Raw genomic sequence first — 27,384 nt, forward strand, 5'->3', positions numbered from 1 at the left:
ATATGTGTAAAAATAGATGCTAAGGGTATTAGAACAGGAGGCTAAAATTCACTAATATAGGTGAGCTCACTACAGATTCTGAATTTAATGTGCAGCTGAGGGTGGCTACAATAGCTTACTTGTTTACTGAAACTTACACTCAGGCAAATACAAACGAAAACTACACTAACATGAAAAATGAATATTAAGGTTTAATAAGGCTGAGATACTAAATTTCACTGGCATGTGGAAGAAAAAATCCAGAGGCTTAGGGGAGACAGGAACATTGTGGAGTGGATTTATCCTCTGCAACCTGTACACCTACTACCCAACTATATTCCCTAAGAAAGCTCAGGAGACACTGTATTAGTGAGGTACAACATAAAAAAACTATGTGGCTGCTTTCTTTTGTAGGTCAGGTATGACTATGGGGAATGTCACCACTGAGAGAGGCTCCCTAATTTCACTGATGATGGGATCCCAAAGTGGCAGAGGTCAAGTGGCAGCACTTGACCCCAAAGATAAGGGCAGCAGGGACATACCGGTAATCAGAATGCTTTGGCCCGCAGAGATCTTTGGCAGTGGCTAATTGATCACGATGTCCCTAGGAATGAAATATACGGGCAATTTAAACTATATCACAGAAAAACACCTAAATCTGGTGGCCAAAAATCGACTTGAGTCATCACAGTAGTCATGTAGATTTGCCCAGTTTCCACACTTCAAATTCACAGACCCTTAGCCTCTTGATTAGGCAGAGACTGAGCCCCCTTAATGGACTGTGCACCATTACCACAAGTACACACCATAAATCTTCCTCCAATAATCTCCAAAGGGACAGTCATTTAAGAGTGCAGTGCTTTTCAACAAGGGGCAATTTTGCTCTTCAAGTCTAGAAAATTGGGCATGTCTGGAGGCATTTTTGGTTATCACAACTGGGGAAATCTACTGGCATCTAGTGGGCAGAGGCCAGGGATGCTGTGAAACATCCAACAATGTATATACAACAGCCACCACGACAAAAAATTATCTCGACTTAAATGCTCGTACACAACCGAGACAGTTATCTCCCTGACTTCATCTCCTGCTACTCACTACCACCTCTTTACTGTTCCTAAAACATTCACAGCACTCTCCTGCCTCACAGCCTTTGCCCTTGTTGTTCCCTCTACCTGGAAAATCCTTATTCTCAGATGATGACATAGCTCACTTTCTCACTGCCTTCAGATTTTTGCTTAAATATCACTATTTAAAATCACAATGCCCTTTCCACCATAGAATACTGTATCTTTTTCTCTTCAGAAATGCTCCATTTTAAATCCTCTGTTATTTGATTAGCATTTATCTCTCCCATCACTAGAATGTAAACTCCATAGGAACAGAGATTTTCTCCATTTTATTCATTACTGTACCCTACAATGGTTCCCTGTATAAACTAGACAAACATTTGAATGAAAGCAGGAATGGTGACTGGATGGAAATGAGGGATGTGGAGCACTAAGGAATTCTAAGATGACTCCTAAAATGGTTATCTGCTTTTATTTGTCCAGTACTCCATTCTTTTGAAAATAACCTTTTTGGCAGGTATTTCACCTTTTCCTTTTAAAAAATGTGGTATTTTTTCAATGTAGTCACATCTATCATTCCTTTGAATTACATTACATTTTTTTGGTTATGTTTAGAAAAGCATTCCTCATACCAAGATCTAATATTTACCTATGTTTTCTTTGGGGATTTTGATACTTTAATTTTCTTATATTTATGTACTCAATCCTTCTAGAATTTGTTTTGGCATCTAGAGTAAGAAAAAGATATTTTATCTTTTGCCAAAATGACCAGCAGAGTGCCCAAACACCATTTAATGAACAATTTACAACTATATTCTTATATACAGACATGAATCTGTTTATTTGTCTGAGTATTCTTATACCAGTATTACTTAAAGATCCTGCACAACAAGGTACCCACCTACTCCTAGACTCTCCATTCTTCTAATTCAAAACTGTTTTGGCTATCTTTCAAATATTTATAATTCCTAATGAACCTGATCACTGTTTTCTCAAATTCTCCCCTCCTCATCATCAAAAAGAAAAACAAAATTCCATTGTGATACTGACAGAAATAATATTTTAATGGGACACATATTTTTATAACATTGGGTTTTCCCACCCAGGAACACTGTATATCGGTCTATTTTTTTCCAAGAGTCAGCAAAGCATAGTGGTTACAGATTCTCATTTACATAGCCTGAATAGGTTCTAATCCCATTCTTCCTCATTCCAGCCAACTAAATAACCTTGACAAGGTACTTTTCCTGTTATCCTCAGGCATAACACTATATTACAAGGTCATTTTGAGGACTTAAGACTTGTGCTTAAAACAATGCTCAATAAAAATTAGTTGTTTTAACCATTATTTTATTATCATATCCTTAAAGTTTTATCTTTTTCTTTAAGATTCACTTTATTTCTGGATATGGACAATGGACTAGTGGTTACCAGAATGGAGCGGGGTGGAAGGGTGGGAATGTAAATCATTTCTTCAATAAATAAATAAAGATTCACATTTTTTAATCCCTGTTATAATCTTAATACATTTTCTTTTACTCCAGATTGTTTTCATTTTTACATTTTTACTTCTTAGCTCTAAATTATTTTCTATTGGTTCTCTTGAGATTTACAGATAACTATCATTGAAATTAATAATTTTGTTCCCCAACTCTCCATAATATGCACCTCTAATTTTTTTCCCTCATCTAACTATATTGCCTAGAATTTCCAGAACAGTAATAAGTAATTATGGTAATGGCAAGCACCTCTTCTAAATTTCCATATGAAGGAAATAACACCCTTAGTTTTACAGAACTTTATCAGAAATAAAAACCAACCATACCAAAGTCTTTTTTGGCATCTTGATACAAGATTATTTTTCTACTTTTGCAAAAAAATTTTAAAACATGAAAATAAATTGTTCCTCACAAGTTACAAAGAATGAATAGAATCTTGGGGGGTTGTTCTTTGACGTTATTTACCATTTCTTAAGCAGTTATTGGCCTATTCAGGTTTTCCACTTCTTGAATCATTTTGGTAACTAATTTTAGAAAATCTTCCATTTCATCTAATTTATATCTGCATTAGCACTAAATTAATTATCTATACAGTAGTTCAACATATCCTAATCTATTTATGGTTATAGCCTTTTCTTCTCCTTAATATTATTTCTATTTTTTCTTTTTTCCCCTCAATTAGACTTGTCAGAAACTTGTTTACTTTATTGGTCTCTTCACAAAGCATCACTTCTTAATCAGTCAAGAGATTTCCTATTTAATTCGTTACTTCTAACACATTATTTTAACATTATTAATTCTTCCCTTGTGCTTTCCTCAGGTTTATTTCATTGTTCTAAAATCTAAAAATGAATATGCAATTAGGTTTTTTTACACTAAAAGCATTTAATGCTAAATATTTCCTTTAGCAAGGGTCCCCAACCCCCAGGCCACAGACCGGTAGCCTATTAGGAACTGGGCCACACAGCAGGAAGTGAGTGACAAGCTAGTGAGCGAAGTTTTCATCTATATTTGTAGCCGCTCCCCAGCACCAGCATCACTGCCTGGGCTCCACCTTATATCATCAGGCATGAGATTCTCATAGGAGCACCAGTCCCTGATGCCAAAAAGGTTGGGGGACCGCTGCTCTAAACCATTTAAATTTTGTTTTATATATTTCAATGCAAGGTATTTTTGATGCATATTGATTTATGGCAGTTACAACCTCAATGTGAATTATATCTTTTACAAAGTCAGAAATTTGTTTGTGGCAGTTAATTACTTTTGCCATGAACAGTTGTTTTAATATTAAAACTCTAACATTTACTGTATTTGCTTTTTTATTTTTAACTTTTATCAGTTTCGTGTTTATATTTCTCTTAAAAACAATAAAGTAGAAATTATACTCAATCTGAAAATATCTGTCACTTAAAATTTTTAAATAGTATTCAAATAAGTCCAATTATAAACATGCAAAATACTTAGGACAAAGATTCTTCACTGGGTAAAAACTCCAAAGAACTTTTCTAAATATAAAATATAAGACCATATAACTTGAAAAATGATCAAGTGTTATGGTCTCTAAATACCATTTCCGACTAAAAGGAACCAGAGCTCCTGACTGGAGGTTTAGAGGGGGAATATACTGATGAGCCTGATTCATCCTACACCAGAAAAGAAAGCAAGAAAAGGTATTAAAGATTACTGGAGTCATAACAAAATGACTTAAGAGCTAATTTGAAGAGAATTTACTGACCAAAGATGGCACAACACACTAAATACTATATAATAATAATAAAAAAAACATTTATAATGATTTACCATGATACCCCTCTCAATCCCCCCAACCTCAAAAAATAATCCTCACAGGTCATTTGTGGAGACTTCCAGGGGATCAACTCTTTCTTAAAAATGACAAAAAATCAATTATTTATCTTGTCTGTTCTGTATTAACATATTTCAAGATAATAAGACAAATCAAATAGTGATAAAGGGAAATTCTTCTATAAAAATAACAATAGCTAATAGATACTGGAGAAATAAAAGAATTATAAAACCATCATTTTATAACCCCTAATAAAATAGTAAATTAAGAACTAATTATTAAGGAAAGCTAAAACCCTCAGGTCAAAAACTGAAAGGGAACTTTTTAATATATGGATTAGACCGATATCATCTGAACTAGGATGAACGCAACTTAAAAGTGATGTGCTTCCAGCACTAGTGGTGTCACAGGAAAACACAGAATATGAAAATTTTTTTCAAGAAAAAAAAGAACTGAACCTGAATCTAATCACACTTTTTACAGTTTATAGGAAACATGAAGGATAAAGGAACATGTTTGATGACACCAGACTATAATCAACAAAACCCAGAATGTAGAAAATGCAGAATAAATCATCTAGTATCTTCTAAAAATAAATGGCATTCTTTTTAAAATGAGGAGATTTATTGATTAAAAACGGCTGAAGAGATATAGCAACCCACTATCCTTGTAATCACACACGAACTTTGGTTTAGCTCCTTTTTGAAACAAATAAGTTGAACAGATAATTAGGTAATATTAATAAATTACTGTTTTTTAAAAAGAAGACTGTTAGAGAGGTATTGAAATGTGAAATAAAACATGTCCAGGCTTTACTTTAAAATATCACAAGGAAAGAAATGTGGGAAGAACAGATGAAACAAGAGGCAGAAAGATGAATGATGAATAAATGAATGTTAGTTAACTAGATATTCTACTTTTGTTTTAAAATTTCCATAACAAGGGTTAAAAAAAAAAGTAGTAATCAACTAGAAAGCTCTTAAATGCAGAGCTGTATTCCTCACACTAAACAAGCAGCTTTTTTCCAAAGAAAATTTCTGGAAACAACCCTAATAATAACTCACTAATTTGGGGCCTTTCTGTATTCTTTTCTTCCAACAAATGACAACTAAACAAATAAAGCAAATCCTCCTTTGTTACTAGATGCAGCACCCTTTTTTCCTGTTCATCATATACTGCTTCATTTAAAGAAAAATTATTTTCCACATATAAAATTTATATTAAAACTATTTACTTCTCTTATATGTTAAGACAGCAAACATGAAAAAAAGACTTTAAACATTAAAACTGAAAGACAGTAAGCATGCCTATTTTCTATAACTATCTTTAGAGAAACACTTAAACTTTGACATAAATTCTATAAAAAATCATATAAAGATCATATAGTTACATTAAAATTCAAAATTCTGAAAATGTCAATTTCAGTAAAACGAAAGAGTTGAATGAAAGAATAACTGTAGCAAATCTATGCTTCTTCAATTCAAGTGTCACATAGAAAAGGTGAGAAAAGATAACATTCAAATGTAATGACTTCCAAGGCTTCCATGATACCACCCTTGGCTCCTACTCTTTCCCCTTTGCTTCTAGAAATTCCACCTAGTCTATGTTAGGTATTTCATGTGCACTAATCTACTGAAACCTACAAAGAGACAGTGTCTTCACTTGCATTTTATTGATAAGGAAACAAAAACCAGGGCCACATTTTACATGGCATTGGTTCCTACTCTGCAATCCTCCACCTTCTCCCCCATAGTCCATTTCAGAAGTTCTAGGATTGAGGCTCGACATTTGTGTATTGTAAAGGAAGGAGCGGGGAGAGAAGGTTGGAATTCCCCCAGGGGATTCTGAAGCATACTGCCAATTAAAAACAAATATAATATGGTATTTTTTCCCCTGGGTCCTCTGCAGTTATCTGTCTGCTGACTCTCACAAAATTAAATTTGTGTCTATGTATCAGTGTGTATTTACCAGCCTCAATCTCAATCTCTGCTATTTGAAAACCACTGTTAAGAAAATGAAGATGAGCCATAGACTAGAAGAAAATATTTGCAAAATACATATCTAATAAAGATTTGTATCCAAAATATTAAGTCTCAAAACAGAATGTAAGAAAACATATACTAATATGACCCAGCAATACCACTCCTAATTATTTACCCAAAGGAAATGAAAACATGTTTATGTAAAAACCTACAGGTAAGAAATTCAGACTGCTTTTTTGGTTATAAAAAAAATGCATGCCCAGAAGATCATTAATATCATTATAAAAGACTGAATTCTGGGAACAAACATACGCAGAAAGCAAAATGATGAATCACTGAGTCCTGTCAATCTTAGTTGTCAATCAAGGAAGCCCACTTCTCTAAGAAAAGTAACCACCCACAGCAAATAAGGATAAAAACCCCAAAGGCTTTGTTACCAGGCCTTTTCAGCCATGCTTCTCTTGCTCAGGCTCACTTCCACTTCTGGAAGTGCACTTTACCTTCTAATAAAGCTTTTTTTTCCTACTGTAAAAAAAAGAAAGAAAGAAAGAAAATGCTACTAAAGACATTGCTCATTACATTAGTCTGTCTCATAATGAAGATTCACATCTGAAATTACTTTTAGAATGGGTACTATACAATGCTGTTTCTTCAGATGCAGTAATGTTTGCTCCATTTCAATAATGGGACATACTTAACTAATCATACTCTATGATCAATCACAACATTAAAATGATCATCTCTATTTTCCTCTATCAGGATCCTTATTTCTTTTCATCTTTTTTCATATATATCTGCCTCATATTCATTGTGGAGTTGAATTTGAACAAACATGTATAAAGAAATTATATCCAGCATAATAAGTTCTTTCTTTTTATTAATTCCTTCTTGAGAATGAAGCTTTTTCCTCCTTTTGTTAGGAAACTGTTAAAGGTAGTACATTCTTGCTAAAATATAGTATGTCTGAAAAAAATCTATAGGCAAATGTCTATAAAAACTTTATTTGTAATCGCCAAAAAAACTAGAAACAACACAATTATCTTTAAACTGGCAAGTAGATAAACCAATTGTGGTACATCCATAAAATGGAAGATTGGTCACCAATAAATGCCAACAACATGGATGAATATCAAAACGCATTATACTAAGTAAAAGAAGCAAAACTCGAAAGCCTGCATACTATATGACATCATTTATATAAATTTCTGAAAAGGCAAGATTATAGATTAGAAAACATCAAGGGCTAGAGATAAGGGAAAGGCTAACTATTAATGGGCATGAAGAAATGTGGAGGGGGTGATGGAACTGTTCTGTATCTTTACTGTAATTACAGAATTATATGCATTTGTCAAAACTCTAGACAGGTCTTTAGGATATATGGTAAAAATGTCTAGATTGTTGGTCTAGATTGAGGGCAAATTTGCCCCACCCACCACCCCAGAAACATGTGGCAATGTCTGGAAATAGTTTTAGTTGTCACAAATAGAGAGCCAGTGCTACTGGCATGTAGTTGATGGAGGGCAGGTATGCTAATAAACCTCCACAGAGCATAGGACAACTCTCCTCAGCCCCAACAAAGAATTATCCAGTCCAGACATTCCACTATCCAGTCAACAGTACCGAGGTGAGAAACTCCGATCTAGACTTTACACTGAAGTTGTAAGGAGAGTAATCTCAAGTAAGGAAATAATAGTTTACTCCTTCATCCCCATTTCTATGTGAATCCTTTCCTAGTTTTCCCATCTCAGTTTATGTGCCACCAACTATCTAGTTTTTCAAGGTGAAAACCTATGGGTCAGCAGTGTTCTTTATTTCCCTAGTCATCAAATAAGTCCTACCAACTCCGCCTCCAAAATATATCACAACCAATTCTCACTATCTCTACCTACTCCAAACTATGATTACTTTCACACAAGGATTACACCAGTAGCCTAACTGACCCTGTTTCCCATCTTGCTCCCTGAAGTTCATCTTGTACACAGGAGCTCAAGGAATCTTTTAAAGAAATCATATTTTAAAACCACAAACTGGTTTCTAAGAGAAGTATCTAATATGTCTCTTTCTACTCCACTCACTATCACATTATCCTATGCTATCTTATTTTGACTCTCTGAAACTACTTTACCTATTTCTTGTTTATTCTCTATCTTGCCCCTACCATTAGCATGAACCTCGCCTTTCCTGTTATTACTGTTTCTCCAGCACCTAAAACCATGCCTGATAAATGTCCTAAATAACTGTATAATGAAAAAATAATAATAAAAAAAATCTCTTTCCGGTGGCCATTCTCTCACGGAAGAGGCTTGTAGGGAGCAGCCATGGTGCCCAGCCGAAATAGCACGATCCTGAAGCTCCACTTCCACAAGGACTGGCAGCGGCGTGTGGCCACATGGTTTAACCAACCAGCACAGAAGATCTACAGACACAAGGTCTAGGAGGCAAAGCGCACCACATCGCCCCGCGCCCTGCATCCTGACCCATCCGGATGCCCCACAGTGAGGTACCATGCCAAAGTGCAAGCCAGCAGGGGCTTCAGTTTGGAGGAGTTGAGGGTGGCCCGGACTGTTGGGATCTCGGTGGATCCGAGGAGGCGAAACAAGTCGACGGAGTCCCTGCAGGCTAACGTGCAGCACCTGAATGAGTACCGCTCCAAGCTCATCCTCTTCCCCAAGAAGCCCTCAGCTCCCCCAGAATGGAGACAGCTCTCCTGATTGGCTACCCAGCTGACAGGACCAATCATGCCCATACAGAATGTCTACAAGAAGGAGAAAGCCAGGGTTATCACAGAGGAGGAGAAGAACTTCAGGGCATTTGCCAGTCTTCGCGTGGCCCGTGCCAATGCCCAGCTCTTTGGCATCCAGGAAAAAAGGGCCAAGGAAGCAGCAGAACAGGATGTTGAAAAGAAAAAATAAAGTACTGTTGGCAATTTGTGATTATTAAAAAAAATAAAAACAAAAACAAAAACAAAAAAAACACTTCTCTACTGAGGTTGGTCTACTTGCTCTATTGGAGCCAAAGAGTAACAATACATCTCTGAAGGAAGAAGACAATCTCCTGAATTGAACCAATATTCCAATGTTAGTCAGCAAAAATAAACCCAACAAATTATGTCAGATGGTAAGGTCATTAGAAGGGGGAAAAATTAGTTCTTTCCCCCAGATTTCAACCTGCTTCTTGGTTCCAAATAAAAGATGTCCTCTGCTTACGAGAAGACAGGCTGAAATGTTGCCCATTTCTCCTTGATCATCCATATGTAACAGTCAATTATATTTGTTTTATAATTCCTTCCTATTGTACTAAACTTTTAATAAAGTCTTGTTTAAAAGTCACAGCCTGGTCTCAGTTGTGCTGGGTGGAATTACACAAAGATTCTGTCTCCACATTGGAGATGCAGGGCCCAAAGGAACCAACAAAGCTAGCACAACAGTAACAGAGATAATCAGAAAGAAACTCTCCCATGAAGGTAAAGTAAATTTCTAGGACAATCAGAGATGTGATTGCCAAAGGGAGAGAATACAAACAACACCTATCTTGGGGAACTACATTAGTATTAACGGAGCCAAACAGATGAACAGATTTTCATTTCTGAATATAAAGCAGTCTCCAAATGTATAAAATAAATGGGGTAGAGAAATAGAAAAGGGGGAGGGAAAAGAGTTTTAAAAGAAAGTAAGACAAAACAAGCAAAATGAGTACCAGAACTAGGGCGGTGGCCGTAGAATTAGTTAAAATTATATCTGAAGTAATCTCAAAGAGACTTAAAACTGCATTAAAAATTAAAATTAGATTAAAAAGAGAAAGGAAAGATGACTCAGAGGTTTCTAACTTGGGTGACTAGAAGACAATAATTATAAGAGACTACAAGAAGAAAAACAGGTATAGAAGTAATGGGGCACTATCTGAGAAAGCAATAACTTACCAAGGGAATAGAGTTCAGTTAAAAAATTTTTTAAAAAAAGGAGTTCCATTTTAAGCATATTGAATTAGCAATACTTGTTAAGAGAGTAAAATACAAGCAAAGCATACATTTGCAAACACAGGTTTTGAGTTTGAGAGACAAAAAAAAGAAGCAAAGAAGTAGAAAGGAAATCACATAATGTACTTAATGAGTGGTGTTTAAAACTACTACTGTAGCAGAGATTACTCAAGAATAATACAGGCCAAAGAAATAATAACTATTGGGCATGCAGAGTCAAAGATGACCTAAAAAAAGCAATTCAAGAAAACAATAAGAATACCATCTTATAAATAAGAGAAAAGTTTCAAGAAGAAAATGGGCAATAAAGGTCAGATGTCTAAGAAAGATCAAATAAGAACTGCTCTGAAAAGCATCCATTAGATTTAATGATTATTAAGTCATTTCAGTAATCTTAAAGAGAATTTCAGTGGCAAAACAAAAGGAAAAGGCAGATGTGTGAGGAAGAAATGAGAAATACAAATGATACCATCTCAAAATGACTAACCTCAAAAAGCTTGCTTGAGTTCAGACTGTAGTCTCTAACTACCACTTCTCAATGAAAAGTACCAGGGCTTCTTGGAGTTAAAGCCAAGTCTGAGACAGTAATGTATAGGATGAGCCTAAGTACATCTTTTTGGCCAAGAATAGAAGAAATTTTCAAGGATTATTGGAGTTGAATCAAAAAGATACAGGTGCCAAAGTATTTTATTATTTTTGATGTTAACATAAATGAAATCATTTTCTTGATTTCTTTTTGGGATTGTTCATTGCTAGTGTATAGGAATACAAATGATTTTTCTATTTTTTTATCCTGAACTTTGCTGAGTTTGTTACTGTCACAGGATTTGGTTTTTTTTTGTTTGAGGTGGATTTCTAGCATTTTCTACATATGTGATCATGTCATCAGTAAATAGAGATGGTTTTACTTCTTTCTTTCCAATTTGGATGCCTATTATTTCTTTCTTGCCTAACTGCTCTGACTAGCACTTTAAATACTATATTGAACAGCAGTGCCAAAAGATGGCATCCTTGTCATATTGTTGAACTAAGAGGAAAGTTTTCAGTCTTTCATCATCAAATATGATGTTGATTTTTCATATACAGCTTTTATCACATTGAGAAAACTACCTTCTATTTCTAGTTTATAATAAAAGGGTTTTCAAATGCTTTTTCTACATCAACTGAGATGATCATGTGGTTTTTATTCCTTCATTCATTAATGTGATACTTATGAAAAATTTAACCAAAGAGTTGCAAGATGTGTACATTGAGAGACTTGCACAAAACATTGCTAAAAGAAATTAAAGACCTAAATAGAAAGACATCACTGATTGGAAGACTTAACAGTGTCAGGATGATAACATGAACCAAGGGATTCACAAATTCAATTCAATCTCTATCAAAATCTCAATGGCATTTTTTGCAGAAAAGGAAAAAATCATCTTAAGTTTCACATGGAATTTTAAGAGACCCCAAATACTCAAAACAATCTTGAGAAAGAAAAACAAAGTTGAAGGACTCACATTTTCCGATTTCAAACTTCTTATAAAGCTACAATAATCAAAACAGTGTAGTACTGGCACAAGACATACAAACCAATGGAACAGAATTGAGAGTCCAGAAATAAGTCCTTACATAGGCCACGATGGACTGAATGCTTGTGTCCCCCAAATTCCTATGTTGAAGCCTAAAAACTCAAATGTTATGATACTTGGAGATAGGACCTTTGGGAGGTAATTAGTGTTTGATAAAACTTTGAGGGTAGGAATGTCATGATGGGATTAGCGTGTTTATAAAGAGACACCAGAGAGCTTGTTCGATATCTGAGCACACAGAGATCATGAGAAAAGGCCTTGCAATGAAATCTACATTGCCAGCACCTTGATCATAGACTTCCCAGCCTCTAGAACTGTAAGAAATAAGTTCTTGTGGTTAAAGTTACCCCATCTATGATGTTTTCTTACAGCAGCCCAAGCTGATTAATACAAAAGAACTGATTTCTGACAAGGGTGCCAAGATCACTCAATGGAGAAATTAAAGACACACGATATTCACATACAAAAGAACGAAATTACACACTTACATTATACCATACCATAAACAAAAATTAACTTAATGTAGATTAAAGACCTAAACTAAAGAGCTAAACTATAAAACTCTTAGAAAAAAACATATGGGAAAAACTACCTGATCCTGGATTTGGCAATGGTTTCTTAAATATGTCAACAAAAGCACAAGCTACAAAAAAGAAAATATAAATTGGACGTTACCAAAACTGAGAACTTAAGGATCAGAGGACATTATTGAGAGTGAAAAGACAGCCCATAGGATGGGAGAAAATATTTGCAAATCACATATCTGATAAGAGTTTGACATTCAGAATATATAAAGAATTCCTACAACAAAATAACAAACTATCCAATTAAAAACTGGGCAAAGGATTTAAATAGACATTTCTCAAAGGAAATGTACAAATGGCCAATAAGTACAAGAAAACATACTCAACACCATTAGTCATTAAGAAATACAAATCAAAACCACAATGAGATACCACTTTTGCACCCACTAGGATAGCTATTATTGGCGGTGGGGGCAGGGGCGGGCGGTAGGGCGAAGGAAAGGAAGAGATAGAAAGCAGAAAAGGAAAGGAGGAAGGGAGGAAGGAAAGAGGAATGGTGCAACAAGAATTCATAGCATCATCTAATAAGATGACTATACACCCTAATTTATCCAGGACAGTCCCAGTTTTTGGTTATTATCCCAATGTAATTATTAAATAACAAATCCTTTAATTTTTAAAACTGTCTGATTAGAAACAAATTATATACAATCACTATTTATGAATTTTTCTTTCTTAAGAAACTGAACCTAAATCTCATCAAGCTCTACCAATTGAAGTTTTCAACCTTAGCTACAGACTGAAATGACTTGGGAAATTTTTTTTAACTACTGATGTCTACAATCCACCCCATAAATTCTGATTTAATTGATCTGAAATGTGACCTAAAAATCAGGATATTTCGAAAGCTCTGCAAGTAATTCTAAAGTTTCAAACAGAGTTGAGAACCAATGCTCTAGATCTAACTACTAATTTGTGGGAAATATGAAGGGTAATTGAACGTATTAAACACAAGGACTCATCAGCCAAATCCAGAATGTAGGACATTCTCCTGGACAAATGACAGTTTTTTCAAAAATAAATAAATAGCATGAGAAAAACTGCAAGAGGTGTAGGATAGGGAGAGGAATGGTTAAAGAGAAACTAAGAGACATATATACCAAATGAAATGGTAAATCTTATTTGGATAATGATTTAAACAAGCCAACTGTAAAAAGATATTTAAAGAATCAGAAATCTGAACACAGATTGGATTAAAAAACTCTTAATTTTGTTAGGTGTTAACAGTTTTATGCTTGTATTCTTTAAAACTCTTAAGTTAGAAATACATACAGAAATATTTATAGATGAGACACCTGAGATTTCTTTGAAATTATTTCAACAAAAAAAAAAGGGAAAAATGTTAGATGAGACAAGAATATGGCAAAATGTTGATAACTGTTTAGCTGTTAAAGCTAGGTAACAGAAACATGGGGTTTTGTTGCACCAATTTTATATTCTATATTTCTAGTGTATAGAAATTCATATATTCCAAATGAAACATAATTTTTTTAATTTTTGCCTATAAATATGTAGTATGTGAATACACACACACATTTAAATTTATAACACCATATGTTGGGAGACATAAAGAAATATGAACACATATGATCCTTGACCTCAAAAAGCTTATTTTAGTGGGCAGTCTGTATGTTGGATAGAAAAAGTTTGCTGAGGTACTATCTTTGGTCAAAGGCAAGAAGGCAGCTAGCTAAGCTTCTGGGAAGCCAGAAAGATAGTAAGAATGAAATTAAAATAACATTCTATCTATTCCCTAAGCATAAGAAAATAGGTGGAGGTATTACTATATCAGTATTGCTAAATACCAGAGACTGTACCATAACCTGACTTTGAAAAGCCCAAGCCCTTATTATTATATTGAGCCATATGCATTTTTGTAGTTCAAATAGTCAAATATTAGTGATTTTGTATGGCTCAACCTAATACTATGGTATTACAACAGTATACAATGCCTTCCTTTCTCTTCCCTTTGGTAAAATAATTACATACATTTAACTCATAGTAAACTAATCAAAATATTTCAAGGAAATGGTAGTCTTCATTAAATAGTGGTTGGTTCCCTGATGTAGAATTCAAAAATATCTTCTAAATATCTGTAGAAATTGCAATTTTACATTTTCCTGCTTATATTTTCTTAACAAGAAAATCATTCCATTTTCAAAGGAAGCACAAACTTTATCTTTAAAAATCAATCTTAAATTTCAAATATCTAGTGTATATTTTCTTAAAAATAAACCTTTAAGTTATAAAGATATGTTTTAAGGTTATTTCAAATGAGAATATTTCTTAGGCAAAAAGTTAATTTGGTGCTTGAGAAGTAATTTACATCAATTCGATTTAAATATAATTCAATTTATTTTAACCACCAAAAATTCCAGATAACTAATTCTGGACCTATACTATTATTATATATTACATGTTATATATATTATGTGTATATGACACGTTATGTAATTATTTCATAATTATATTATACACTAACGTATTACATATAAGTATATACAATTAGAGATTATATATAATGAAATATATATAATGAAATATAAAGTAATTATTGTATTACATATTATAATGAATTCCAACTCATACTATTTATCAAATAGTAAATTTTTCAAGTAGTACTCGACCTTGGTTTAGCCTATTATATTACAACCTTGAGGAAAAAAAAAATCTGTGCCTTTTCAAATGGTCTTTTCAAATGCTCTCTATATAAAGAGCCAATATATTCTTAAAGCAGATGATTTACATTGTGTACACATGACCTGCAAATATTTTTAATATGTACCACCATGTTTTTAAGTAACACATTCAGCAAAAAGATAAAAGATAAAAAAATTCATTATGAGGAATCAACCTTTAGCAAATATTATAAAATATTAGATGACAGAAATCCAAAACTCCACAATCTCATCACATAATAAAATCAGTTTCATTTTCATGTTATTTTCTATTTTTACATATTTACAATATAAATAACACTGTATAGTCTACATTTTCATCTACTATCATACCACAAATATTTTTCCATTTTACAAAAATTTCCCACTTATTCTCTATTTCCTTTCTCATCCCCACCCCCTGAAGGTAGTTAATGGTGTGTCCTGCACAACTTTCTCCAAGTTCATACACATACCCCTATAGACACATGTAGGAAGGGGAGAAAGGACAGTTTCTTCTTACAAAAATGGAAGCATAATATTTATAAATGTGCTTTATCTTTCTTTTAAGCACACCAAACATATATACCTCAAATATACAAAGAAGTTTAAATACGAAAATGGACACAACTTACCAGACCACGTAATAACATACATTTACAAAAGTTATTATTTTCTATGTAAACTGAAAAGATATAAGGATTTCACAAGAAAATATGGCCACCAGATTTAGTTAGAATATTTTATGTTTATTATGATCTCCAAGCATAAAATAATTCTACCACTTGCAATAAACCTACCTAATGAATTTTAAAACATTTTCCAAAAAAATTTTACAATATTAAAAAATTCATAATATTTCAAAAATATCCTGACTTTAAAGTAAGAGAGAGAATGTGTTTTTAATACTGGCCTTCATATGAACTTGGCTCTTTCTACAGCAGAGATGGCTGATGCATATAGTTCTGACACCCACTACATATTCTGCTTCCCCAAGTTCACAAATTGAGACTGGCATACAGAAATGGTCCGAAAAGAAATTAATCCTATCTAATTAATACCTACTATTCTAATTGTCCACAAGCATGAAAATAAGACATCAGGCAGGCCTAGAAAGCACTTTAAGATTGTTAATCCAATGGTGTTAAAATATACTTTTCCACCCAACCATAACAGAACAATTGGAAGATCCCTAAATCTGGAGCCAAAGAACTTTGGTATATAGTGGATGTTAAGAAAGATTTACAGAAGCTTCTAAATTACAAAGCAAATAACTTGGTAACCAAGCCATAGAGCCTCTACTCTAACAGGTAAAGCTTTCTTACCAAAAATCAATGTAAGTCTTTTGAGTTCCTATTGTGTGGAGGTCATAGAGATGCAAAAAGCAATGAAATGGGCTTTACCCCAAAGGAATTCACAATTTAGCAGGAAAGCCAGAATGTATTATCCTAAATGGTCATAAACAACAGCACAATGCCTAGTATACAGTTCATCAACTAGCATATTTCCTCAACAACTTTTTGTGACGTGATTATAAAAGTCAAAGGCGGTAAACGTCATAAATACAATATCGTGTTAAATGTGCAATTTCACATTAAATAACCTGAAGTTATTATCTAGGCCTATGTAGTTTGTTTAACTACCTCAAGGCAAACAGTCACATTATTTTAAAAGATATGATACTGTATAGTCTCCGCTAATCTGCTTGGAGTACACAAATGAAATCCACATGGAGTTTATCGCATGCACACACACACAAAGAGAAAAAGCAAACATGTACCAAGTGTATCATTTAGGACAACCATACTAAGCATTCTAGCCAAATATCAAAAACAACATGAACTATGAAGCCCAAAAGATACTGAATGTAGCATTCCACCACAATGAAACTAGTAAAATAATGGGGAAACCTGTACAAGTGCTGTATTTCATGGTGTTAAAAAAAAATTGTTAAAAGTTTAGACAGCTACCAATATGGCACCTTTTAAATGTACTAAAAGAGAAAGAATGTATTTAAATCCAGTTGAATTTGTTACCAAAGTCCATAGATGTTTTCTAGAACATTCTCTTACAAGGAGAATGAAAACAGCATTAGCAGCTGGATTCCGAGATCTACCTGAATGAACTTCACATATCTGAAGTAATTTACCCTATATATTTTAATTGGTTGACCATATCCCATACACCTTTACTCAAGCATATTGATGATCCAGTTTAAAACCCCAGCTTGAAGAAAAATTTTTAATTTCAAAACATATGCATTCCATACCCAATATTTATATTAAATGAACGATCTGAACATAATATCATACATCTTAACTTGTTTTATTTATGACTATTGCATGAGGATCTAAAACATAAACCTATCAATATTAAATTTTAATTGCTCAAAATACGATGAAATGCATTAAGATAACCAACGAATGAATAAAGGGATAGCTATATGGATAAATACGCAATGTTAATGGTAAATCTAGGTCATGGGGTATATAAATGCTCTCTGTAAATTTTTCAATTTTGCTGTGTAGTTAAAAATATTTTCCTAATAAATTGTTTAAAAAAATACTACCTGACACTTTTTTGGTTATTCATAATTTAAGCTTTTAATGCGAGAAACACAGATTAAAGAAACTCCTATGTGGCATCCAACACAAGCAATGTAGTTGGAACAAACCTGGATGGAAATCCCAGCTTGATATCTTAACTGTCTTCTCTTCATTACTTAACCCCTCTATGCCTACATTACCTCATCTGCAAAATGGGTTTTATGTGGAGTTAATGTTAAACTCTTCCTATAAAGCACAATGCCAGGCACATAATACTAAAAATGTCAATTGTAATATCATTATGAGATTGCCAATTGTATGCTAATTCGAAAGGGCATTCTCAATAAAGCTTAAGAAATTTTTTACATGGTTGGCTTAACACTAATTTGATCATTTTGAGATCATTCCCAAAGAGAAGAATCCTGATAGGAAACTCACTGCTAAACATGTTATGGGGGAAAGAAAGCAAAAGTCTGAAAAATCCTGCTCAATCGGTAATACAGTATTGTTCTCCATCTGAAAAAAAATCATCCAGAATTAAATAAAAGTTTCAAGACAAACTTTAAAAAGCACTCAACAACTGCTATATAGAATTGGCTTCACCTCTGCAGGTTGGTTGGACACATCCCTGTGATGACAAAACTTGTCATACTCTTCCACGTTCTTAATTGTTGGAAAAGAAAGTAGACTAGAACATGGCATTTATAGTTGCCAAAAGCTTTCTCCTATATCAGGACATGCCAAAGACCCCACTTCTTCACAGGTAAGAGAGCACCACCTCCACCTTGGTCTAGATAACGGTTATAGGGGGAGGAAGAGTAAAGGAGGCAGGAAAATTAATTCACGATGGTGTTACTGACGAACCCTCTGATTATCCCTCATGAGACCCCTTCACGACTTATTCCCGCCACCACCACCCCCACCGGACCTCTCCCCAGTTAAACTTCGAGACTGATTTACTAAAGATTCACTTAAGAATCTGACACCATCCCTCCACTGGCCCAATAACCCACCCCCCAGTGCTGGAAAAAATTTTAAAAAAACCAAACAACAGCCACCCCTCCCCCTCCCAACCAACAGCAAATCTTTGTCCCACCTGCCGAAGGACCACTCTCCAGCGCGCTCCAGACCCAACGTTGCCTTAGTCCTGCCAGCAACCATTCCCCAACCGGTACTCGGCGACCCCTCCACGAGCTTGCGCTTGGCCCATTCTCGGCCCCGGGACGCGGCCCCCGCCCCGCCCCCCGCCGCCCGAGTTTTGCCTCACCTCACCTACCCTCTTTCGGGGGCCGGACTCCACCTCTCTCTCCGCCATGTTGGGCCCCGCTTGGAACCGCTGCGGCTCCCGGCGCGGTGGCGGCGGAACCTCTCGGGCCCCCGGCCCCCGCCCACACAGCAGGCACGGCCGCCTCGCGGTAGCTTCCCGGGACCCGGCCGGGCCTGGAACTGAAAGTGGGGAGGGGGCGGATGCCGCGCGCCGGGTCGGAGATCTTGAGATCCCACGGGTGCGTGCGTGGGCGGTAGCGCCTACCCGGGGAAAGTGGGGGCTGGGACTCGGGGGGTTAATGGCCTCCAAGGGGCCCCGTGAGTAGGATTATTTTCTCTCAGAGAAATTCCTCCGCCTGCGGTTTCTTAAAGGGATCAGTAAACCAGCCCCTTGCGCGCGTCCCTGATGCGCAGGCGCACCTTAAGCCCCTCCTTCCTTTCCCACCAAGCCCCCGGTCCGGAGCGTGCGCGGTAAGTGGCCCAGGGTAGGCCAAATCCTGCAAGTCTCTTTGCTGCCAGCAGCTGCTCCCACCACTCAACTATGGCCGCTGCCTTAAAGGGACCATGACGCAGGGATGAAGGAAGAATAAAAGAAATTAATGAAAGAGCTGTCTGGAGAATTGGGTGAAATGTCATTGATGGTTCCAGATCACCATCTTACACTTGACTGCCGAGATAACCATTGTAAAGAGAAAATGGTGGTGAGCTGAAGTTCTCAGTGGACCTCTGGACGTGAAGAATCCCAACCGATGAGAGAACAGCCAGACATCTTGAGGAGACTTGCCTTTAGACAGCTTGATCTGAAGCACAGGACATAGAACATTAAGAGCCAACTCTGATAGCCTAACCTTAAAGTCAGATCCTTTGGTGACTTTGAAGACTGAACCAACAACTGGAGATAATTTCCTCAATAGTAATTTGTCCTTAGAATTTCTAAATCGAGAAGGATCTTAGGAACCATCTACTCCAGTGCTCCCAATGGTAAAATTGCAGCCTAGTCAAGGGAAGTAATTTGCCCCAGTGCACCTGGAAGTTGGTGTGAAATTAAAGTCAAGATTTGACGAGTTACATTTATCCAGGCTTTTTCATGCACCAAGCTGTCTTCAAAGCAAGAGATAAATTTGTTTTAAAATAGAAGATTAAAAATGAAAGTTCCATGATATTTTAAGAAAATTATAATAATTCTCAGAAGATGTGTGATGATTTGCAGATATTTTGTGTCCTCATTGACCTCCATTGAAGGAGCTTTGAGAATCTGACTTGAAGGAGAAGCACCTTGATCTCTAAACAGACACCTGGGATTTAGATTTGGGTATATCTTGCTCTGAAACCAAAGCTGAGGATGGCTGAAGATATTGGGGACTTGTTTCATTCCTCTTTGTCCATTTCAGTCCCCTATCCTCAGGTGGACAAAATTGCCCTAATGGAGTTCATGATGCTAGCTTAGGGGAATCATATAGGAAGTTCAAAGAAGGTACCCCTGGAGATCATTCCCCTGGACAAAAAAAGAAAAAATTAAAAGCAACTCCTAAAATCACAGGATAATGAGATGTGAACTTCTGTACCTCACCTTAACTTTTGCGTATCACCAGGTAGCTATTTTGAAACAACTTTCTTAATCCATCACATTTTGCTGAAAAGTACCTGTGAAATTGCTAGAAATTTCCACGCTGGTCCTTGCTTAGGCCTGGTCATCTTTATTTTCCTGGATAAGAAAGAAGAGAGAACCACACACACACACAAAAAACGTATTTCAGCCAGAATTTTACAAACATGTCAGAGTTCCATGTTCAAGACCAGAAGGAAATAAAAAGAGAAGCCAAGAAAAGATAGTTCCAGGGAGTGTGGGGTTTATTGGTAATGGAATACTCCCTTCTAATAAAATCTGATGACTTAAAATGAAGTTGCCAAATTTGAAGTGGAAATTGGGAACTCATAAGCCTGCTCACCCAACCTCCCCTTTTCCTCTAGCTTCTTTTCATGCCCCTTCCTGCCATTAGAGAAATGTTGCATTTTTCAAAACACGGTTTGAAGACAAATTTCATTCAACTCCACATTTTAAAGATGGAGCCACTGAGGCCCAGAAGGATGTGACTTGCTTGAGATCACCCAAAGGATTAGTAACAGAATCAGGGCTAAAACAAGCATCTTGATCCCTAGCATAAGGCTGTCTCCTATTATTAGACTGTTCCTAGAGATATTGAGAATATATTGGGAATTGAACAATGGGCAGGATTTGTGCATTCCAGATAATATACAAACATACCATGAGTGTTTAGCACAGTCATCTATATGGGGGAGGGAGAAAAGAGAAAAGCAACACTTGGTGAGCTTGTTAAAGGTAATCATATTATCCTAATTTCATAGAGGGTTTATAGCAATTAAATGACTAGTCCAAGGTCTTTCGAAAGAGAAGCTGACCCAGAATTCAACCTTTTTTTTTTCTGGCTTATTCAAATATATCAAAGTGGAGGTTGCAAACTGGTGACCTTGTAGATAAATCTGTCCCACAGACGTATTTGTTTTGCACCAGGTATAGCTATCTGATCTTGGTCAAGTTACTTGCTCTGTGCCTCAGTTTCCTCATCTGTTAAGTGGGTTGTCTTAAACCACTCTTGGTTCCTAGCACCATAAAAAATATATATTTTTTTAATTTTTTGAATTTTTGAAGTATATGTCAATGCTTAAAATGGGATATTTTACATACAAATCCAGTTTTATGACTTCTCTTTAAAAAGAATGGTATAATATTTTGCAAATATCAAACTGACTCATTTTAATTTTCTTCTTTAGATAGTATTTTATTATAGACCCTTGCCTGTAGTGTAGTTTTGAGATTTACTCCCCTACTCAGGCAAGAGTGGAATAGGAGTCATGGATAGAAAAAGAATTTACTAAATTTCCTTAATTTTATTTAACCTATGAAGTTCAGCACATAGTTAAGTATCTCATAGACTTCTTCCATACTCCAGAGGAGATGCTCCTTCCATCTAGAACAGCTAAGCCATGAAGCTGTGACATAGAGAAATAAAAAGAAAAGCCTGACTCTTAATTAAAGGGTAGAGGGAAGAAGGAAGAGAGAGATAAGAAAGGCAGTGATTGAGAGACACGTACCCCTATCTTCCCACACTACCTCTTCAAAATAGAAAGCGTTCTTGCTTTGCTTCTGTTTAGAATTCCAAGGAGAGATGATATGTGGGTTATGCCCACTCCAACAAGCAAACAGCCACATATGAGTAAAAGTGATGGCCCAATGTAGTTGAGAAGAGAGAAAAGACCTACCTTTAGCTCTTCAAAGTGTCTATTTGCACCCTCAGAGAGGTGGATCCAAGTTTTGTGGGTCTTGAGGCTTATGTAATGGAGATTGGGAGGAGGTTTTCGAAGAAATAGAACACAAAATTTCATATACAAAATTAGATACAAGGTCTTGGAAGGAGCTCTGCAAGTGAGTGGTCCTTTGTTCCTGTGTGATATGGAATGTATAAAGACGTTCCCACATACCCTGTGGAGATATAGGAATGTAGCTAAGAGAACAGGCTGGCAAATGCAGGGGGAAGTAGCTTTGTAGATCTCACTGGGCAAGGAGATCTACAGACTTGAACTGCAACATTGGCTCTTCCTTGTGTCTCCAGCCTGCTGACTTACCCTGCAGATTTTAGACTTGCCAGTCTCCATGATCATGTGAGCCAATTCCTTAAAATTAATTCCTCTCTACATATACACATATCCTATTGGTTATATTTTTCTGCGGAACCCTAACTAATACAAGTAATGAGCAACCAGTGATTACTTTTCCAAAGGAAGAAACAAGGACTATCATTTTTGAGCATCTACTGTATGCCAAATACTCTCTTCCAGTTGATAACTTGCAGGCAATAGTATATTTCTTAAAGAAAATTTAAAACACAGACAAGAAAATAAAGAAGAAAATTAAAAGCCAATACATCTCTATTGACCAAAGTAGATGATCATTGGCAATTGTTTTTGGTTTTTATATCTTTCATATTTATCTCTTGCTTTTTTCACTTAATGTAGCATAAACATATTACCATGCTGATAAAGATTACCTTACAGCATTTTTGATTGCTTCATATATTCCATTGTGTGGCTATAACATATATTTTTCCCAGTTCCCTTTTATGGGACATTGAGGTGTTTTCCAGTTTTCTTTTTTACATTAACATTATAATAAATAACATTACAGTAAATATCCTTTTGCACACAGCTTTGCAAACACCTTAAATAGTTCCTTAGGATAAATTCCTCAATTTAGAATTGCTGGGTCAAAGATGATGGCTTTTGATACATGCCGCCAGATTGCCTTCCAGAAAGATATCAGTTACACTTTCACCAGCAGTGTCAGCTTACTACGAGCTCCCATACTAGGTACTACATTTTTTTAAATAACTAAAATATAACATATATAGGAAAGTGCACAAATTATAAATATATAACTCATTTAAAAAATATAAAATAAATATACTATAAAACTTACTATGTTATTTTTAAGAGTACAATTCATTGGCATTAAGCACATTCACATTGTTCTGCAACCATCACCACCATTCAATTTAGGAATTCTTTTCATCTCATAAAACTATAACTCTATGCCAAAAAAACCCACCAATAACTTCCCATTGTTTGATGATTTTTTAAAATATAAAACCAGCTCCCAAATCAATATATAAAATATTACAAACTTCCCTATAGCTCCCCTAAGTATCTCCTTCTAGTAACTAAACCCACATACAAAGGGGTGACTTCCAGTTGGGATCTGTTTATAACAATGCCGACTTGATAAATTAATGGTAACTTACTGTTAACTTAATTTCTTTGAATTATTTAAGGAAACTGAACTCTTTAAAATATGACTTTTGACCATTTGCATTTCTTCTTTAAGAATTGGTACCACATTATTTTACTTAATCTTCACAAAACCCAGGGAAAGAAAATCAACAAAACCAAGAATTGGTTCTTTGAAAATATTTACAAAACTTCAGCTATATTGACTAAGAAAAAAAGAGAAGACTCAAATAAGTAAAATCAGAAATGAAAATAGGGCCATCATTACCAAGTCTACAAAACTAAAAAGGATCATAAGATATTATTATGAATAATTATATACCAACAAATTGGATAACTTAGATGAAATGGATAAATTCCTAAAGACACATAACCTACCAAGACAGAATAATGAAGAAATAGAAAATCTGAAGAAACCTAACTCGCAAAGAGAATGAATGAGTAATAAAAACCTCCCCAAAAGAAAAGCCCAGGATCAAATGTATTCACCGATGAATTCTACCAAACTTTTGCAGAATTAACATTAATCCTGCTCAAACTCTTCCAAAAACTGAAGAGTTGAGAACACTCACTAAACCATTCAAGAGGTCCGCATTACCATGATACTAAATCCAGACAAATACATAAGAAAATTGTACCTATATCCCTTATGAACACTGATGTAAAAATTCTCAACAAAATACTAGCAAACAAAATTCAGCAGTATATTAAAAGGATTATTTACATGACCAAGTGGAATTTATTCCTAGAATTCAAGGATGGTTCAACATATGAAAATCAATCAATGTAATATATCACACTACCAGAATTAAAGGGAAAAAAACACACAGTCATCTCAATTAATGCAGAAAAACATTGACAAAATATAATACCCATTTATAATAAAAAAATCAACAAACTAGGAATAGAGGGACACTATCTAAACATAATAAAGATTACACATGAAAACGAACTGCAAACATCGTACTCAACAGTGAAATACTGAAAGCTTTTCTGCTAAAATCAGGAATAAGGTAAGGATGCCCACCTTTACCATTTATACACAATGTGGTAATGAAAGTTCTAGACAGAGCAATTAGGCAAGAAAAAGAAATAAATGGCATCCAAATTAAAAGGAAAGTAGTAAAAATTTCTCTGTTCACAGGTAATATGATCTTATTTGTAGAAAGCCCTAAAAATTCCACAAAAAATCTGTTAGAACTAATAAATGAATTCAGCGCAGTAGCAGGATACCATGTCAACATACAAAAATCAGTTGCATTTCTACATGTCAGCAATGAACAATCTGAAAAGGAAATTACAAAAGTAATTCTATTTGCAATAACATCAAAATACAATAAATATGTAGAAATTAATCAAGGAGGTTAAACATGTGAATGATGAAAAGTAGAAAATAATCTAAGAGAAAAAAGACATAGGGAAATGGAAACATGTTTATGGATCCCATGTTTATAGATTGAAAGACTTAATATTGTTAAGATGTCAATACTACCCAAAGTGATCTATAGAGTCAATGCAATTCTTATCAAAATCTCAATGACTTTTTTTACAGAACTAGAATAATCCATCCTAAAATTCCTACAGAATCTCAAGGTACCCCGAATAGCCAAAACCATCCTGAAAAAGAGCAAAGCTGGAAGAAAGAAAACTTATTACAAAGCTAAATTAATCAAAAGAGTGTGGTACTGGTATAAAGACAAACATATGGACCAATGGAATAGAATAGAGGGCTCAGACAAAAACCCTTGCATATATGGTAAAATGTTTTCTACAAGACTTTATTGAGGTCATTCAATGGGAAAAGAATAGTCTTTTTAACAAATAGTGTTGGGAAAACTAGATATCTACATGCAAAAGGATGAATTTGGACCCTTACCTTATACGATATACAAAAATTAGCTTAAAATGGATCAAAGACCTAAACATAAGAGCTGAAACTATAAAACTCTCAGAAGAAAACATAAAGGAAAAGCTTCATGACATTGGATTTGGCAACCATTTCTTGGATATGATATCAAAAGCATAGGGAACAAAAGAAAAAATAGATAAATTGGACTTCATCAAAATTAAAAATATTTGAGTATCTACCACTGAGTGAAAAGGCAACCCACAAAAATAAATGAAATATTTTCAAATTATATATCTGATAAGGGATTGATATCCAGAATATATAAAGAACTCCTACAAATCAACAACAAAAAACAACCAAAGAGCTTGAATAGATGTTTCTCCAATGAAGATATACAAAAGGCCAGTAAGCATAAGAAAAGATGCTCAACATCACTAGTCATTAGGAAAATGCAAATCAAAGCCATAATAAGACACCACTTCACACACATTAAGATGGCTACTATTGAAAAAAAAAAAACAGAAAATAAAAAATGTTAGTAAGAATGTGGAGAAATTGAAAACTATATGCATTGTTGGTGGGAATGCAAATGGTGCAGCCACTGTGGAAAAGGGTATGACAATTCCTCAAAAAATTGAACATAGAATTACTATATGAATCAGCATATCTGCTTCTGGATATATATTCAAAAGAAGTGAAAGTAGAGACTTGGACAGATTTTGCATATCCATATTTATAGTAGCATTATTCATAATAGCTAAAAGGTGAAAGGAACCTAAGTGCCCAACAACAGATGAATGGATAAACAAAATGTAGTATATCCATACAATGGAATGTTATTCAGCCTTTGAAAAGGTAGGTTTTTTTTTTTTTTAGGCGAGGCAACCCTTGGTTGACCCCTCATATCGAAGGACCTTGTCAGCTAACAATCCCTTATTTTTGTGTGTGTGTGTGTGCCTACAGCACCTGGTCTTCCTAGGTGGTCTCCCATTCAAGTACTAACCAAGCCTGACCCTGCTTAGCTTCCGAGATCAGATGGGATCGGGCTTGTTCAGGGTAGCATGACTGTAGACTAAAAAAAAGAAGGAAGTTTTGACACCTGGTACAGCATGGATGAACCTTGAAGAATTATGCAATATGAAATAAGCTCATCACAAAAGGACAAATATTGTATGATTCCATTTACGTAAAGTATCTAGAATAGTCCAATTCACAGAAACAGGAAGCAGAAGGATGGTTGTCAGAGGTTGAGGGAAGAGGATAATGGAGATTTAGTGTTTAATAGATACAAAGTTTCAATTGTGGAAGAGGAAAAAGTTCTGGAGATGGACGATGGTAATGGTTGCCCAATAATAAATGTGCTTAACACTATAGAACTGTACACTTAAAATGGCTAAAATAATAAATTTACCACAATAAAATAAAATAGTGAGGCAAATAACTTACCCATTTTATATATGAAAAAATTAAGGTCTATCAAGATTATGTGACTTTACACAGCTAGGAAGTAGAAAAGATATTCAAATCCAAGGCATTTAAACACCAACGCTTATGTTCTTTCCAGTATATCAGTTTTTGTTTGTTTATTTGTTTTTTAAGGTAAAATTTAGATATGGTGAAATGCATAGATCTAAAATATGTAATTTAATGAGTTTTGATAAATTTATATACCCATGTAACCACCACCCCAATCCAGATAAAACACATTTCCATGAATCTAGTAGGTGCCCTCATGCCCCCTTCTGCTCAATTCCCATCCCCTTTAGACAATCATATCTTGATTTCCATTACCTCA

The 27,384-nt window shown here is 35.0% G+C and overlaps 1 protein-coding gene, 1 non-coding gene and 1 pseudogene across 8 annotated transcripts in view; 1 reads left to right on the plus strand and 2 right to left on the minus strand.

Moving 5' to 3' along the window:
• ZMYM4 (zinc finger MYM-type containing 4) overlaps nucleotides 1-19,344 on the minus strand; it is a 142,477-nt gene extending 123,133 nt beyond the window's left edge. For 5 of the 7 annotated variants that reach the window (XR_005650323.1, XR_005650321.1, XR_005650324.1 and 2 more), the window contains exon 1: nucleotides 18,948-19,344. Coding sequence is in view for 1 of the 7 variants with exons in the window: in XM_039850935.1 (XP_039706869.1) it covers nucleotides 18,948-18,986 (39 nt within the window). In the remaining 6 variants the exon portion in view is untranslated. Of the gene's footprint in view, nucleotides 1-521; nucleotides 584-18,947 lie in introns of all 7 variants that reach the window. The other 2 variants (XM_039850937.1, XM_039850935.1) reach the window with 2 other exon arrangements.
• Nucleotides 8,492-9,265, plus strand: LOC120593229 (60S ribosomal protein L13-like; annotated as a pseudogene).
• A 7,199-nt stretch (nucleotides 19,345-26,543) lies between the features above and the next one.
• On the minus strand, nucleotides 26,544-26,662 carry LOC120593334 (5S ribosomal RNA). Its single transcript, XR_005650344.1, has one exon. It is a non-coding gene; the product is annotated as a 5S ribosomal RNA (ribosomal RNA).
• Nucleotides 26,663-27,384: the final 722 nt, after the last annotated feature.

The sequence above is a fragment of the Pteropus medius genome, unplaced genomic scaffold (genome assembly GCF_902729225.1).
Source record: "Pteropus medius unplaced genomic scaffold, Ma_sr-lr_union100, whole genome shotgun sequence".
NCBI lineage: Eukaryota > Metazoa > Chordata > Mammalia > Chiroptera > Pteropodidae > Pteropus > Pteropus medius.